A 13968-nucleotide genomic window follows, 5' to 3' on the forward strand; every position below is an offset into this window, starting at 1 on the left:
CAAAAAGTTGCTGGCAAAACTAGCGTGGCAGCATCTGTGGAGAGAAACCAGAATGAGCATTTGGAATCTAGCGACCCTACTTCAGTGTAATTGTTGAGACCGTGGGTGAAAGGTTGGGTCTGGTGTGCAGAGATCCAGCATGGAATTGGACGGGCAGAACAATCTCTTCAATTCTAGCAGCCACGCTTTCATGCACTCATCTTTAACAATGCAAAGGAATTTTGGTCTCCCAGTTGGACTAGACTTTGTAGTTCACATCCCAGCGGTGATCCTGACGTTAAATCTGCAGGATATTGATTTGTTTTGGGGTTAGAGGACACTTCATTGATCCCTGCTCTAACTTCTCAGTCCAATCCTCTCACTGCCCCACGCAAAGAAATACGTACACGCTCTCTCTCTCTCTGCCCCCAACACACAGTTATTGCCTGTCCCAGCACTGAGAAAAGGTCCTTTTTTGAAAAGTGGAGAGGAATAGGGTGGGAGGGAAAAATCAGAGAGCGAAAGGGACGAGGGAGAGGGTGAAAAAAATAAACACGTGGTCGTAATAAAAGCGAAAAGGCAGAGGTGGGATTAGCAGAAGCTGCGAGTATCTCCGGAGTGTGTGCGTTTTTTGAGCTTCTGTCAAGCACAGGTCCCTCGCTTCTTCTCTCAGCAGGACTCCAGTCAGTCTCAGCGCTTTGTGAGTTTTTAATCCTTTAATTCCCAGTCGGCTTTATTTTAGAAAGAGACGTGCGTACTCACCACATCTCTGCCCCTGTTGGGAAAATGCTGTTGTAAATTTGTTGCAACTTGCGAGGGCTTCATATTTTGAAGTAACTGAATATTGTATCAGCTTTTGTTTTGAGTGGTTTGTCTGGAGGTAGTTCGTGCTTTTGTACGCGCATTGGTGGAGAGGTTTGTGTTCCTTTTCATTCTGGAGGTAAACTCGGTTTGCTGATGTAGATATCGATATGCAATCGATTTATTGCAACTTTTACACTGACCCCCCCATAATAATTTGCTTTATTTTCTTTGCTCTGCCGCTGTAACTGATCAATGAGGCTGCTGTGTTTTTTTTTAGAACCAGAAGTAACCATTCCTGCTCTTTCTCCATCCTGACATTCAGTTTTCATTCGAAATTCGTTAGTCTCTGTCTTCTCCCCGTTTTCATTTTCTGTTGTCTGTTCTCTTCGTTATCGCTCCCCTTCCATTCTCTCTACTGCTCTTTATCTTTCTCTTCCTTTCTGTCTCTCTTTTATCATCTCTTATTTAATTCTGTCTTTTCTCATCCTTTCTTTCCCTCTTTTATTCCCTTCTATCTTCCTTTCTCTCTTTTATCTCCTTATTGCCTTCTGTCTTTCTCTTCGTTTCTTTCTCTTTTATCTCCTTCTATTTCATTCTGTCTTTCTCTCCCTCTTCCTTTTATCTCACTTTTTTAAAAATTCTTTCTCATGTTTGTTTTCTGTCCTGTTTCTATTGCTCCTTCTCCCTTTCCCTTCCACCTCCTGCCGCTGCTGTCATTTCTGTTTTGATTCACATTGTCTTTCTAGTATATCTATCTAGACTTTTTTTGAGTTTGCAGGACTCCCTGAGATTTTCTGCTCCAGATTTCTGCTGCCCTCAGGTTTCTGTCATGCCCCAGTTTACCTGAAATGCTCACTTACATCCTCACGTCTGGTTTCTGATAGGTTCACGTTTTCATTACTTCCGTCCATTGCTACTGTTCTGTTCTGAGGTTCCAGCCCTCAAGAACTGCACATGTGCTGTGAATCCAGTCCACTCTCCTGTCCCTGTCTCTCTTTCTGTCTTTTGCACACTGTAATCTTAACCATAGACACTTGACTGATTGATTTATTGTTGCCCCATGCACCGAGATACAGTGAAAAGTGTTGTTCTGTATACTACATAGGCAGATTGACCCATACAAAGTGCATCAGGGTAGCAGAACAGAGTGCGGAATACAGTGTTACAGTTGCACGGAAGGTACAGAATCAGAAAGAGAGATCAACAATAACATTTGAGCAGCCCATTCAAAAGGCTGATAACGGCTGGGAAAAAGCTGTTCTTAAATTTATTCATAGGGGAATTCAATGTTTTTTTATCTCCTGCCTGATAGAAGAGAGTGGAAGAGAGTATGACTGGGATGGGAGGGGTCTTTGATGATGTGAGTTGCTTTCCCAGGGCAGCAAAGTATAGATGGAGTCAGTGGATGGAAGGCAGGTTTTCCTGATGGACTGGGCTGTGTTCACAACACTCTGTAGTTTCTTGTGGTCTTGGGAAAAGCAGTTGCCAAAACAGGCTATAATGCACCGAGATAGGATGCTTTCCATGGTGCATCCGTGTGGTGCTCTGCTTAAATCTTCCAGGATTGCAGGCTCCAGCAGCTACTTGGCAAGCTTCCAATTTTGTTTTGACAGGACATGGGCATTGTTGGCTGGGCCAGGGTTGAGTTGCTCATCCCTAATTTCTTTGAAGAAGGTGATGATGAGCCACTTTCTTGAACAGCTACAGTCCATGTGTTGTAGATAGCCCCACAATGCAGTTTGGAAGGGAGTTGCAAGAATGTGACTCAACGACAGTAGAAAAAATGGCAATATATTTCCAAGTCAGGACCATGAGACCCCCTCCCCATCTTTGAAACCCTAATGAATACAGGGGGAGTCAACACAATCTCATACCACAAGCCTGGCATCCCAGGTATCATAAGGTGAACTTTTTCAGAAAGGTGATAGTGTACGTTTGTGTGTCATATATGACGGAACTCCCAGTTGCCCTGTTAGAGATTTTGGCACATTGGGCAATGTTTATTGCTTCATTGTTGATGCCCTCTGGGTCCCCATTGCGAAAGTAATGCTGAGATTCTGACTACTTGCTTCTTCAGAGAGCTGATAGTCCATTCCCATTCTCCAATGAAATGTTATTGCTGAGCAAGCTGCAGGTTCTAGAGGTGTGAGTTCATCTTGTTTACAGCCTGAGGACTGGTGCCAACAGTGAAGTCAGTAACACATGAGGTCTTCCTTCTTGGCTGGATGTCAAAAAAGCTCATAACGCTGTTCGAAGAAATGCAGGGCATTCTCCACAGGATCCTGGAATCTAGGATCCCTACAGTGTGGTAAAAGATCATGCAGCCCATTAAGTTCTGTACTGACACTCCAAAGAGTGTCGCACCCAGACCCAGCACCCCCCTGCACTGTCCCTGTGACCCCACATTCACCACGGCCAGTCAACCTAACCTATACATTTTTAAACTGTGGAAAGAAACTGGAGCACCCACAGAGACCCACAGAGAACTCACAAACTCCTCACAGTCACCCAAGCCTGGAATCAAGACTGGTTCCTGGTGCCAAGCAGGAACAGCACTAACCACTGTGCCACCCTAGCTAACATTAATTCCTAACCAATTGTGTTGTTGATGGGTGAGAATGGGGTCATCCAAGAAAACGATGCCCAGGCTGGCCATTGTCCATGCGCAGAGTAGAAGATGACCGCTTGGCCAGCTTTGGAACGGGGGCCTGCACGCCGACACCAGTGAGCAGGGAAGGAGAGAAAGTTGGGGAAGTGGGACTTCACTTTCTGTTCTTTTCTGAAACTTTGAGAAATTTTTGTAGATATTGGAAGCAGATTCGGAGCGGGGGGAAGGGGGAAATAACAAGGATGCAGAGAAGACCATTTGGCCATCGAGGAGTTAATCATCGAGTCGGTTGCTTGTGGCTGGTCTTGCTCTAGTTTGGCAGCGCAGTCAAGTTTGTTTGCACAATGTGTTTGCTCCAAGCTGCTGTCAGACTCAACAACGGCCAAGGTTCAGAGTTGTGCGGATTGGGCGAGCTGCCCTGGCAGGTTAGAGTGTGTCCATTGGTATGTGGAGCCCGTTTGGATTCTGCCTTACGGTTGGGTAACAAGGCCTGCTCACAGCCATGTCTTCCAAGACCATCCTTCGAGATTCTCAAATGGGCCAAGGACCCAACTGTTTGGCAGTGACTTTCAGGAGGTGCATCGATTCATAGAGTCATACGGCATGGAGACAGATACTTCAGCCCAACTCATCCATACTACCCAGGTTTTCTAAACTGACCTAGTCCTATTGCCTCTGTTTGACCCATGTCTTGCTACACCCTCCCTATCATGAACCTGCACAAATGTCTTTTAAATGTTGTAATTGTACTCGCCCCCATCACTTCCTCTGGCAGCTCATTCCAAACATGCACCACCCTCTGTCTGAAAAAGTTGCCCCTTGGGTCTCCCTTAAATCTTTCCCCTCTCATCTGAAACCTATACCCTCTAGTTTTGGACTCCCCAATGCCGTGGGGGGAAAGACATTGACTATTCACCTTATCTATGCCTGTAATGATATTGTCAACCTCTATAAGGTCACCCATCAGCTTCCAATGCACCAGTCCCCCAAGGCTGGGATCAAACCTGGGACCCTGGCACTATGAGGCCGCAGTGCTAGCCACTGAACCGTCATGTCACCCAGAGCTTTGTCAAAATATTGTTGAGTTTGTTTGTAATGTTAAAAAAAGAAGAGGAAATTGGATTATGCCTTTGTCTGGATGTATAATATGTACTAATCTGGAGTCCCATTGTTTCCATGTTTTAATCTGTGTTGCTGCTACAGGTGGACAACCCGTGTGCTTCAAAGTGTTCGCCTGGGCCCCAGTTGACAAAGTCATGATGAAGGGTGCTCCACAAGGCCTCCTCCTTGGCCCAGTGCTTCTCCTCTGCAGCCTGTTGACCCTCAGCAATACCAGGGCTGCCTCAGGGCAGGCACCAGAGCAGAAGGAAGTCATGATTCGCTTGGCAGGATTGAAGCGGACGCACCACGAAGGTCGCGTGGAGGTTTTCTACAGTGGCCAGTGGGGCACGGTGTGTGACGACGACTTCACCATCAATGTTGCCACAGTGATCTGCCGAGAGCTGGGCTATGAGGGAGCACTGACCTGGGCTCACAGTGCAAAGTATGGACAAGGCAAAGGTAACATTTCATCCCACTCCACCTTGACAATACTAAGAACAGAACTTAAATCACAGACAGTAGGCCATTCAGTCCTTTGGGCGTAATCAATTAGATCGAGATTAACTTTCCTGACTAGTGCTGTGTCCCTTGGTACCCATAATGACAAAAAAATCAATAGATTTAAGTCTAGGATATACTCATTATTTGACTAGATCTGGCTAGAGAATAAGATTCACAACCCTCTGAGGGAAGAAATGTTTCTTCACTTTAATCTATGATCCCCAGCCTCTAAAACACACGAGGGTGTCTCCCCGCGTTCTAGAATCCACGGGCAGCTAGGACAAACAGTCTCTCAGCAGCGACCCTTCTTAAGACACTAATAAAACTCTACCACTTTTGCTAAACCCACGCTCACTTGTTCTGAGATCGCCTAATGTGCCAGGTTTTCTTTGACCACTCTCCCTCGGGACTTGTCGTTTTTAAGAGGCCCCACATGAACGATTTGACCTTTTAACCCCAAGCTGCTTGTCCCTATCAATATAATTGACAAAATTTATAAACCAAGAGGTAGCCTGTTACTGACGGGTATGCACCTTTTTGAATGTAAATTGGGGCATTGTAGCCCATGGTCAGATCGAAACTATCTTCGAGCAAGTATAATAATATCATAAAACCTCTGCAGTGTGGAAGCAGGCCATTCAGCCCAATGAGTCCACTACCAACTCTCTAGAGAGCACACCACTACCCTATCCCTGCATTTCCCATAGCTTAAGGTGGCACGGTGGCTCAGTGGTTAGCACTGCAGCCTCACAGCGCTAGGGAACTGGGATCGATTCCAGCCTTGGGCAACTGTCTGTACGGAGTTTGCATGTTCCCCCTGTGTCTGCGTGGTTTTCCTCCGGTTTCCTCCCACAGTCCAAAGATGTGCAGGCTAGGGTTGATCGGCCATGCTAAATTGCCTGTAGTGTTCAGGGATGTGTGGGCTATAGGGGGATGGGTCTGGGTAGGATGCTAAAAGGGGTGGTGTGGACATGTTGGGCCAAAGGGCCTGTTTCCACACTGTAGGGAATCAAATCTAACCTGCACACGCTGGGCACTACAGCACGGCCAATCCACCCTAGCCTGCACATGTTTGGACTGTGGAAGGAAACCCACGCAGACACAGGGAGAATATGCAAACTCCATGCAGATAGTTGCCTAAGGCTGGGATTGAACCTGGGTGCCTGACACTGTGTGGTAGTAATGCTGACACCAAGCCACCCCATCCAGGTTTACAACTTAGAATTTAAAAAATAAAGGACAGAAAAAACCAGTTGACCTGTCTAGGCTGACAGTTCCAAGAGAAATTTAACCATTTCCATTGCCCTTTCGGTTATCCAATTACCTTTGAAGGCTTCACTTAAATCTGCTTCCCTTACCCATTGCCATGCAGAGCCAGCCGCTGCCTCAGGCCCCCTCTGGCTGTTCCTTATCACTCATTTTAAATTGATGCTTGCTGTTTCATCACAGTTTCTTCCTGGCAACTGTGTTTAGATCACACATGATTTTGGAAACCCCCAACAAATTTTCCTTTAACGTTCCCATCTGTAAGGGGAGCTGATGGAGTGGTAATGCCACTGGACTGATAGCCCAGCACCACAGGCTAATGTTCTGGGGATATGGGTTTGAGTGCCTAGTGGTATTATTGCTGGACTGTTAATCCAGAGAGCCAGGGTTCAAATCCCACCGTGACAGATGGTGGATAACAAAGTGTGGAGCTGGATGAACACAGCAGACCAAGCAGCATCTTAGGAGCACAAAAGCTGACTATTCGGGCCTAGACCCTTTGTAAGGGTCTAGGCCCGAAACGTCAGCTTTTGTGCTCCTAAGATGCTGCTTGGCCCACTGTGTTCATCCAGCTCCAGACTTCGTTATCTTGGATTCTCCAGCATTTGCAGGTCCCATTATCTCTGATGACAGATGGTGGAATTTGAGTTCAATGAAAATCTGGAATTAGGAATCTATTGGTCACCATGAAACCATTGTCTATTGTGAGGGGGAAAAATTTTATCTGGTTCACTAACATCCTTTAGGGAAGGAAGGTGCCATCCTTAACTGTTCTGGTTTACATATTACCCACAGCAATGCGGTTGACTCTTAACTGCCCTCTTGGATGAGCAACAGATTTTTAATAAATCCATGATGAAACATAGATCAAAGAGGTGGCATAATGGTGACCGTTGACCAGATGTTGATTGTTTATTATAGGGAAGAAAATCTATTAGCAATACCTGGCTTGGCAGCGTTTTTGGGCTCAGATGCACAGTAATGCAGTGGGCTGTAATTTCCTCCGGCAAGTTAGAGATCGGCAAGAAATGCTGACCAAACCAGCAACATCCATACTTTCTGAGTGAAGACTTATTTCAGAAACAGAACACACCCAGCATCATCAATATATCCATCTCATTGAAGTGCTTCACTTGAGCCATTCTTACAAATCTGATCTGCAGTCTCTCAAAAGCCTTCAAATCTTTCCTCAAGTGTGGGACCCGGAATTGGATACAATGCTCCAGTTGAGTCTGAACCAGAGTTTAATGCAAGTTATTGTCTTCCACTGTTTGTGAAATGTGGGATCCCATATCCCTCTCCATCAGTGCACTTAGCCGTAACTGCTGTAATCCTTCTGTCTAGGTCCCATCTGGCTGGACAATGTGAAATGCAAAGGTGACGAAGGGTCCATTGCTGCGTGTGAGTCTAACGGCTGGGGTGTTAATGATTGCAAGCACAGTGAGGACGTTGGGGTTGTCTGTTCAGAGAAGCGACTGCCTGGATTGGAACACAAAGAGACTTTTGCTGAGCTTAAGGTAGGCGTGCTTCAGATCTTCCTGCTGCTGTCTGCCTCTTATCCCAGGCAGTCATGTGCCCCTTCCTGTTTCTAGAGCTGGTCAACTGAGACCGAATGTGACGAACGTGGCAATATGAGATTCCCAGGAATCTAGTGGCAGAACTTTTGCTGATTATTGTCTGCTGGTGGCCATGTGGGAGGTTAATATTCCAATGGGACTGATTTGCTGTCAACTCTGGCTGCAGTCATAGAGTCATTGGGGTCTACAGCATGATAAAAGGTCCTTCAGCCCATTGAGTCCGCACTGGTCAAAAACAACCACCTAAGTATTCCAATCCAATTTTCTAGCACTTGACCCATAGCCTTGTATGTCTTGGCAGAACAAGTGTACATCTAAATACTTCTGAGATCTTAAAGAGTTTCTGCCTGTACCATCTTTACAGGTAGAGAGCTCCAGATTCCTCCCACCCTCTGGATGATAAAATAATTCTTCACCACCCCCGTAAACCTCCTGTCCCAACCTTAAATCCATGCCTCCACTCACAGAGCCCTTCATTAAGGGGAAATTTTCTTCCTGACTACTGTCCTTTTTCACCCAGTTAACTCCGTTTCTGATTTTATCTGACAGTCACTCCTCTGCAGCACGAGTGGATGCTGGCAGCTCATGAAAGCATCTATAGAACTGCATGTTGTTACAGCTCACAAAGAGCACAGTGAAAGAGGGGAGGTGAAATGGAAGCTGTCATGTAATTTTGAGTGCTGGTTCACCAACACGAGGGGCTGATTTACTTTGATCACTGTGTGTAGCAATGTATTTGTAATTTGCAATGTTAGGCAATGGTGCGAAGGAGGGGTAAGGCCAAGGAATTGAAGCCCGGCATGAGTATTTTAAATTTCAGGCCTGAAAGCTGAGGAAGCTCTGTGACTGTTTTGAGTTAAGAGCTGGGCTGGCAGACTTCAACAGAGGACATGGAAATATGCAGCCATTAACCTAAAACATTCAATTTTTTTCTCCCCCTTTATTCATTGGATGAAGCAGCATTTATTGCCCGGAGATAATGGGAACTGCAGATGCTGGAGAATTCCAAGATAATAAAATGTGAGGCTGGAAGAACACAGCAGGCCAAGCAGCATCTCAGGAACACAAAAGCTGACGTGTCGGGCCTAGACCCTTCATCAGAGAGGGGGATGGGGTGAGGGTTCTGGAATAAATAGGGAGAGAGGGGGAGGCGGACCGAAGATGGAGAGAAAAGAAGATAGGTGGAGAGGGTATAGGTGGGGAGGTAGGGAGGGGATAGGTCAGTCCAGGGAAGACGGACAGGTCAAGGAGGTGGGATGAGGTTAGTAGGTAGATGGGGGTGCGGCTTGGGGTGGGAGGAAGGGATGTCATCTTGGGGCCTGGGATCGGGGTGAGGGAGGAGGTGTGGGGGCAAGTGTAGCATTTCCTGCGGTTGCAGGGGAAGGTGCCGGGTGTGGTGGGGTTGGAGGGCAGTGTGGAGTGAACAAGGGAGTCACGCCAGGAAATGCTTCACTTGCCCCCACACCTCCTCCCTCACCCCGATCCCAGGCCCCAAGATGACATTCCACATTAAGCAGAGGTTCACCTGCACATCTGCCAATGTGGTATACTGCATCCACTGTACCTGGTGTGGCTTCCTCTACATTGGGGAAACCAAGCGGAGGCTGGGAGACCGCTTTGCAGAACACCTCCGCTCAGTTCGCAACAAACAACTGCACCTCCCAGTCGCAAACCATTTCCACTCCCCCTCCCGTTCTTTAGATGACATGTCCATCATGGGCCTCCTGCAGTGCCACAATGATGCCACCCGAAGTTTGCAGGAACAGCAACTCATATTCCGCCTGGGAACCCTGCAGCCTAATGGTATCAATGTGGACTTCACCAGTTTCAAAATCTCCCCTTCCCCAACTGCATCCCTAAACCAGCCCAGTTCGTCCCCTCCCCACACTGCACCACACAACCAGCCCAGCTCTTCCCCCCCCATCCACTGCATCCCAAAACCAGTCCAACCTGTCTCTGCCTCCCTAACCTGTTCTTCCTCTCACCCATCCCTTCCTCCCACCCCAAGCCGCACCCCCATCTACCTACTAACCTCATCCCACCTCCTTGACCTGTCCGTCTTCCCTGGACTGACCTATCCCCTCCCTACCTCCCCACCTATACTCTCTCCACCTATCTTCTTTTCTCTCCATCTTCGGTCCGCCTCCCCCTCTCTCCCTATTTATTCCAGAACCCTCACCCCATCCCCCTCTCTGATGAAGGGTCTAGGCCCGAAACGTCAGCTTTTGTGCTCCTGAGATGCTGCTTGGCCTGCTGTGTTCATCCAGCCTCACATTTATTGCCCGGAGCTCAGTTCAGAATGAACCAAATTGCTGTGTTCCTGGAGTCACGTGTAGGCCAGACTGGGTAAGGATGGAAGGTTCCTTCCCTAAATGTGATGACTGAATCAGATGAGTTTTTCCCCAACCAAGCAACAATGGATTCATGATCATCATTATAATCTTAATTCCATATTTTTTTAAAAAAAGTTTGAATTCAAACTCCAGGAATTGCTGTGGCAGGATTTGAGCCCAGTCCCCAGAATATGTCCTGCAGTCTCTGGATTAACAAAACAGAAGAAAAATCCAGTGATAATACCACTAGGCCATTACAGCCCCTTGCTAGATTAGCAGGTTTGTTTAAATTCGGCACTCTATTTTCTACAGTAACATTCTGCAAGCCCAGTATCAGCAGCCGGTAGGAGTGTTTGAGCCCAAGATTTTCATGGTCTGATTGCTTGATGAACTTGCCTTTTCTTTACCATTTTCCAGCCTCAATGCCCACAATTTGGCTGTGTTCATTGAGGCTTCATTATTGCTCAGCCTGAGAGTGGTCAAGCTAACAGAGTCTGTGAGAGTGCGAGGCGAGAGAAGGGGAGAGAAAACTGTGACAGTTCTTGGACCTGGGGCAAGACAAACAGCTGAGTTTGCAGATTGTGTGACCGGGAAGGGGAGGTAGAGTTGCTGTTACATCCTGACTGGCTGTGAAACAGAAGACACTCTTTGAGACACTGAGACTAGAAATATACACTAACAGAAAGCATATCTGAGAGAACAGACTCCTAGTCTGCGCACCGAGGGCGGGAAACCTACATTTCTTTTTCTCATCAGGAGATAAAGAGAACTCGAGGCACATGGATGCTGGCAAGCAGAGGAGCAGGTGTAGAGGGAGCTTTACTCAGCACCTAACTCTGCGCTGGCCTGTCCTGGGCGTACTTGATGGGGACAGTGTAGAGAGAGCTTTACTCTGTGTCTAACCCCGTGCTGCCCTGTCCTGGGAGTAATTAATGGGGACAGTGCTGAGGGAGCTTTACTCTCAGTCTAACTGTGCTGTAGTCTCCTTGGGAGTGTTAGATGGGGACAGTGTAGAGGGAGCTCCACTTGCACTTTAAAAAAGTAAGTGAGGCTTTGCTCTGTATCTAAACCCATGCTGACCCTGTCATGGGAATGTTTGATGGGGACAGTGTAGAGGAAGCTTTACTCTGTATCTCGCACCACGCTGTACCTGTCCTGGGTGTGTTGGATGGTGAACAGTGCAGAGAGAGATTTACTTTCAGTTTAAAAGAGCAGAGAAGCTTTACTGTGTACATAACTCCATGCTGCCTCTGTCCTGGGAATGTTTGATGGCAACAGTGCAAGGAAAGCTTTACTGTGTATCTGACCCTGTGCTGACCCTGTCCTGGGGTGTTCGAAGGGGACAGTGTAAAGATGTCTTTCCTTTCAGTTTAAAAGAGTAGAGGAGCCTTTACTGTGTATCTAACCCTGTGCTGACCCTGTGTTGTGAAAGATTAAAGTGGAGGCACTGTGGTTTTTCAAATAGGAAATTAATATTAATCATAAAAGGTATATCATTCTCTGCCCACTCATTTTGAACCCAGGAAAACATTTAGATCAGAGTTTTCTGATGAAGGGTCCAGGCCCGAAACGTCAGCTCTCCTGCTGCTAAGATGCTGCTTGGCCTGCTGCGTTCATCCAGCTCCACACCTTTTTATCTCGGATTATCCAGCATCTGCAGTTCCCATTATCTCTAGATCAGAGCTGGAGAGTTTGAGCTATAGGGTGAGGCTGAATAGATTGGGGCTATTTTCCCCTCGAGCATCAGAGGCTGAGGGGTGGCCTTATGGAGGTTTATAAAATCGTGAGGGGCATGGATGGGGTGAATAGCCAAGGTCTTTTACCCCCGTGGTGGGGAGTCCAAAACCAGAGGTTTAAGGTGAGAAGGCCAGGATTTAAGAGACCTGAGGGGCAACTTTTTCATTCAGAGGGTGATAGATGTATGGAATGAGCTGCCAGAGGAAGTGGTGGAGGCTGGTCCATTTGCAACATTTAAAAGGCATCTAGATGGATACATCAATCGGAAGAGTTGAAAAGGATATGGGCCAAATACTGGCAAATGGCTCTAGATTAATTTAGGATATTTGGTCAGCATGGACTGAAGGGTCTGTTTCTGTGCTGTACAGCTCTGTGACTCTATGTTGTGTAATGGACTTGGATTCTAGAAGCAAGTGAACTATCCGACATTTGGAGGCGACTGAAAAGTTTAGAAAGATTGGAAAATCTGAACGTGTTTCTCCAATTCTGTCCATTCTTGCATGACCTGTGGCAGAGAATCGAGCTGTGGAGACCCTGAGGCTGGAATTTCCCTCCCTAAAACTCTCTGCACCTTCCTGCTCTTTTTGAGATCATTTTTATAACCTGTCTGTCACCTATTCTAAAATTTCCTTGTGTGTTCAAACGCTGTCTGATTTTATGCTTCTGTGAAGTATCTTTGGTGTCTCAGTGGTTAGCAGTCTGCCTCACAGCGCCCAGGGAGCCAGGTTTGATTCCAGCTTCAAGTGACTGTCTGTGTGGAGTTTACACCATTCTCCCTATGTCTCTGTGGGCTTCCACCAGTTTCCTCCAAAGATATGCCAGTACAGTGGATTAGCTGTGCTTAAATTATCCCCTAGTGCCCAGGGGTTTAGAGACTAGATGGATTAGCCATGGAAAACGCAAGGTTTCATGGGTAGGGTGGGATGATCTTCACAGGGTCAGTGTGGTCTTGATGGGCTGAATGGCCTCTTTTTGCCCTGTATGGATTCTATGATTCCACTTCTGTCTGAAGAGTCTGTGGGTGAAGCCTGAGCTCTGCAGTCGCTGTGTGTAGCCTCCTGTTCAGGAGGGCCTGACACATTGTGTGTCATTCTGCCCCTTGACAGGCCAGCAGTAGGCTTTCCCAGGGATCAAGGCCCCCAACATTGAAGTCCCACCCACTGAGAACTCAAGTTGGAGGGGGTAAGAGGGAGGGTCCTTAAGCAAGGACTTGGGGGTGGTGTCAACCAGGAACAGAGCCCCTTTTGAACGAGGGGCTTACAACTAACATGGCACAGATTAACCGGCACGTGGTCTGTCTGATGAGCCCACCCTTTCACCTCCCTCATGCCAGTGTTGTTGGGATGAAGCCCTTTTAATGGGCAGTTGTTGCCCCTATAGGACAGCTCACTTAGTGCCAAAATAGGAAGGCAGATCATGGGGTGGCATGGAGGCTCAAGAGTTAGCACTCCTTCCTGATAGCATCAGGAACCTGGGTTTGATCCCACCCTTGGGTGACTGCCAGTGTGGGTACCTGCTGGGTGCTCCAGTTTCCTCCCATGGTCCGAAGATGTGCAGGTTAGGGTGGATTGGCCATGGAAAATTGCCCATAGTTTCTAGGGTGGGGAAATGCAAGGATAAGGAATGTGGCTGGTTGGGATACTCTCTGGAGGGCTGGTGTGGACTTGATGGGCTGAACAGCCTACTTCCACACTGTAGGGGTTCTGTGAACCTTCTCACCAATGATGTTTTAGGGTGGGGAAGGCAGCAGGGTTGCTGGTTGGTATGCTGTTAGCCAGTTTAAAAGGCAATGCGTCTGGGTGTTGGGGAAAGGGACTGGAGAACATGTAGTTCTATCCTGTACTGTTCAAGTCGTTGCTTCCTGTGACCTTTCAGAGAGGAAGGTACAGTGAGTACCCAAAGCTCACAGGTACGGCAGGAGAAACTCAGCAGTGGAGAGAAAGCAGAAGTTCTGATGAAGGGTCTCCAGAATCTGAACCATTAACTGTGCTTTCTCTCCCCGTAGGTGTTGAGTTTCTCCAGTTAGGATTTCCAACGACCGCAGTTCCCTGGGGGTTCTTCT

At 47.4% G+C, this 13968-nt stretch overlaps 1 protein-coding gene across 3 annotated transcripts in view; it reads left to right on the forward strand.

Moving 5' to 3' along the window:
- The first annotated feature begins 444 nt into the window (after positions 1-444).
- loxl4 (lysyl oxidase-like 4) overlaps positions 445-13968 on the forward strand; it is a 132953-nt gene continuing 119429 nt past the window's right edge. Inside the window, exons 1-3 of one of the 3 annotated variants that reach the window (XM_048551018.2) lie at positions 445-679; positions 4595-4951; positions 7604-7776. In XM_048551018.2, coding sequence (XP_048406975.2) covers positions 4648-4951; positions 7604-7776 — 477 coding nt within the window. In that variant the 5' untranslated portion in view covers positions 445-679; positions 4595-4647. Of the gene's footprint in view, positions 680-763; positions 920-4594; positions 4952-7603; positions 7777-13968 lie in introns of those variants that run through there. The other 2 variants (XM_048551019.2, XM_059652996.1) reach the window with 2 other exon arrangements.

This window comes from Stegostoma tigrinum, chromosome 20 (genome assembly GCF_030684315.1).
Source record: "Stegostoma tigrinum isolate sSteTig4 chromosome 20, sSteTig4.hap1, whole genome shotgun sequence".
Lineage (NCBI taxonomy): Eukaryota > Metazoa > Chordata > Chondrichthyes > Orectolobiformes > Stegostomatidae > Stegostoma > Stegostoma tigrinum.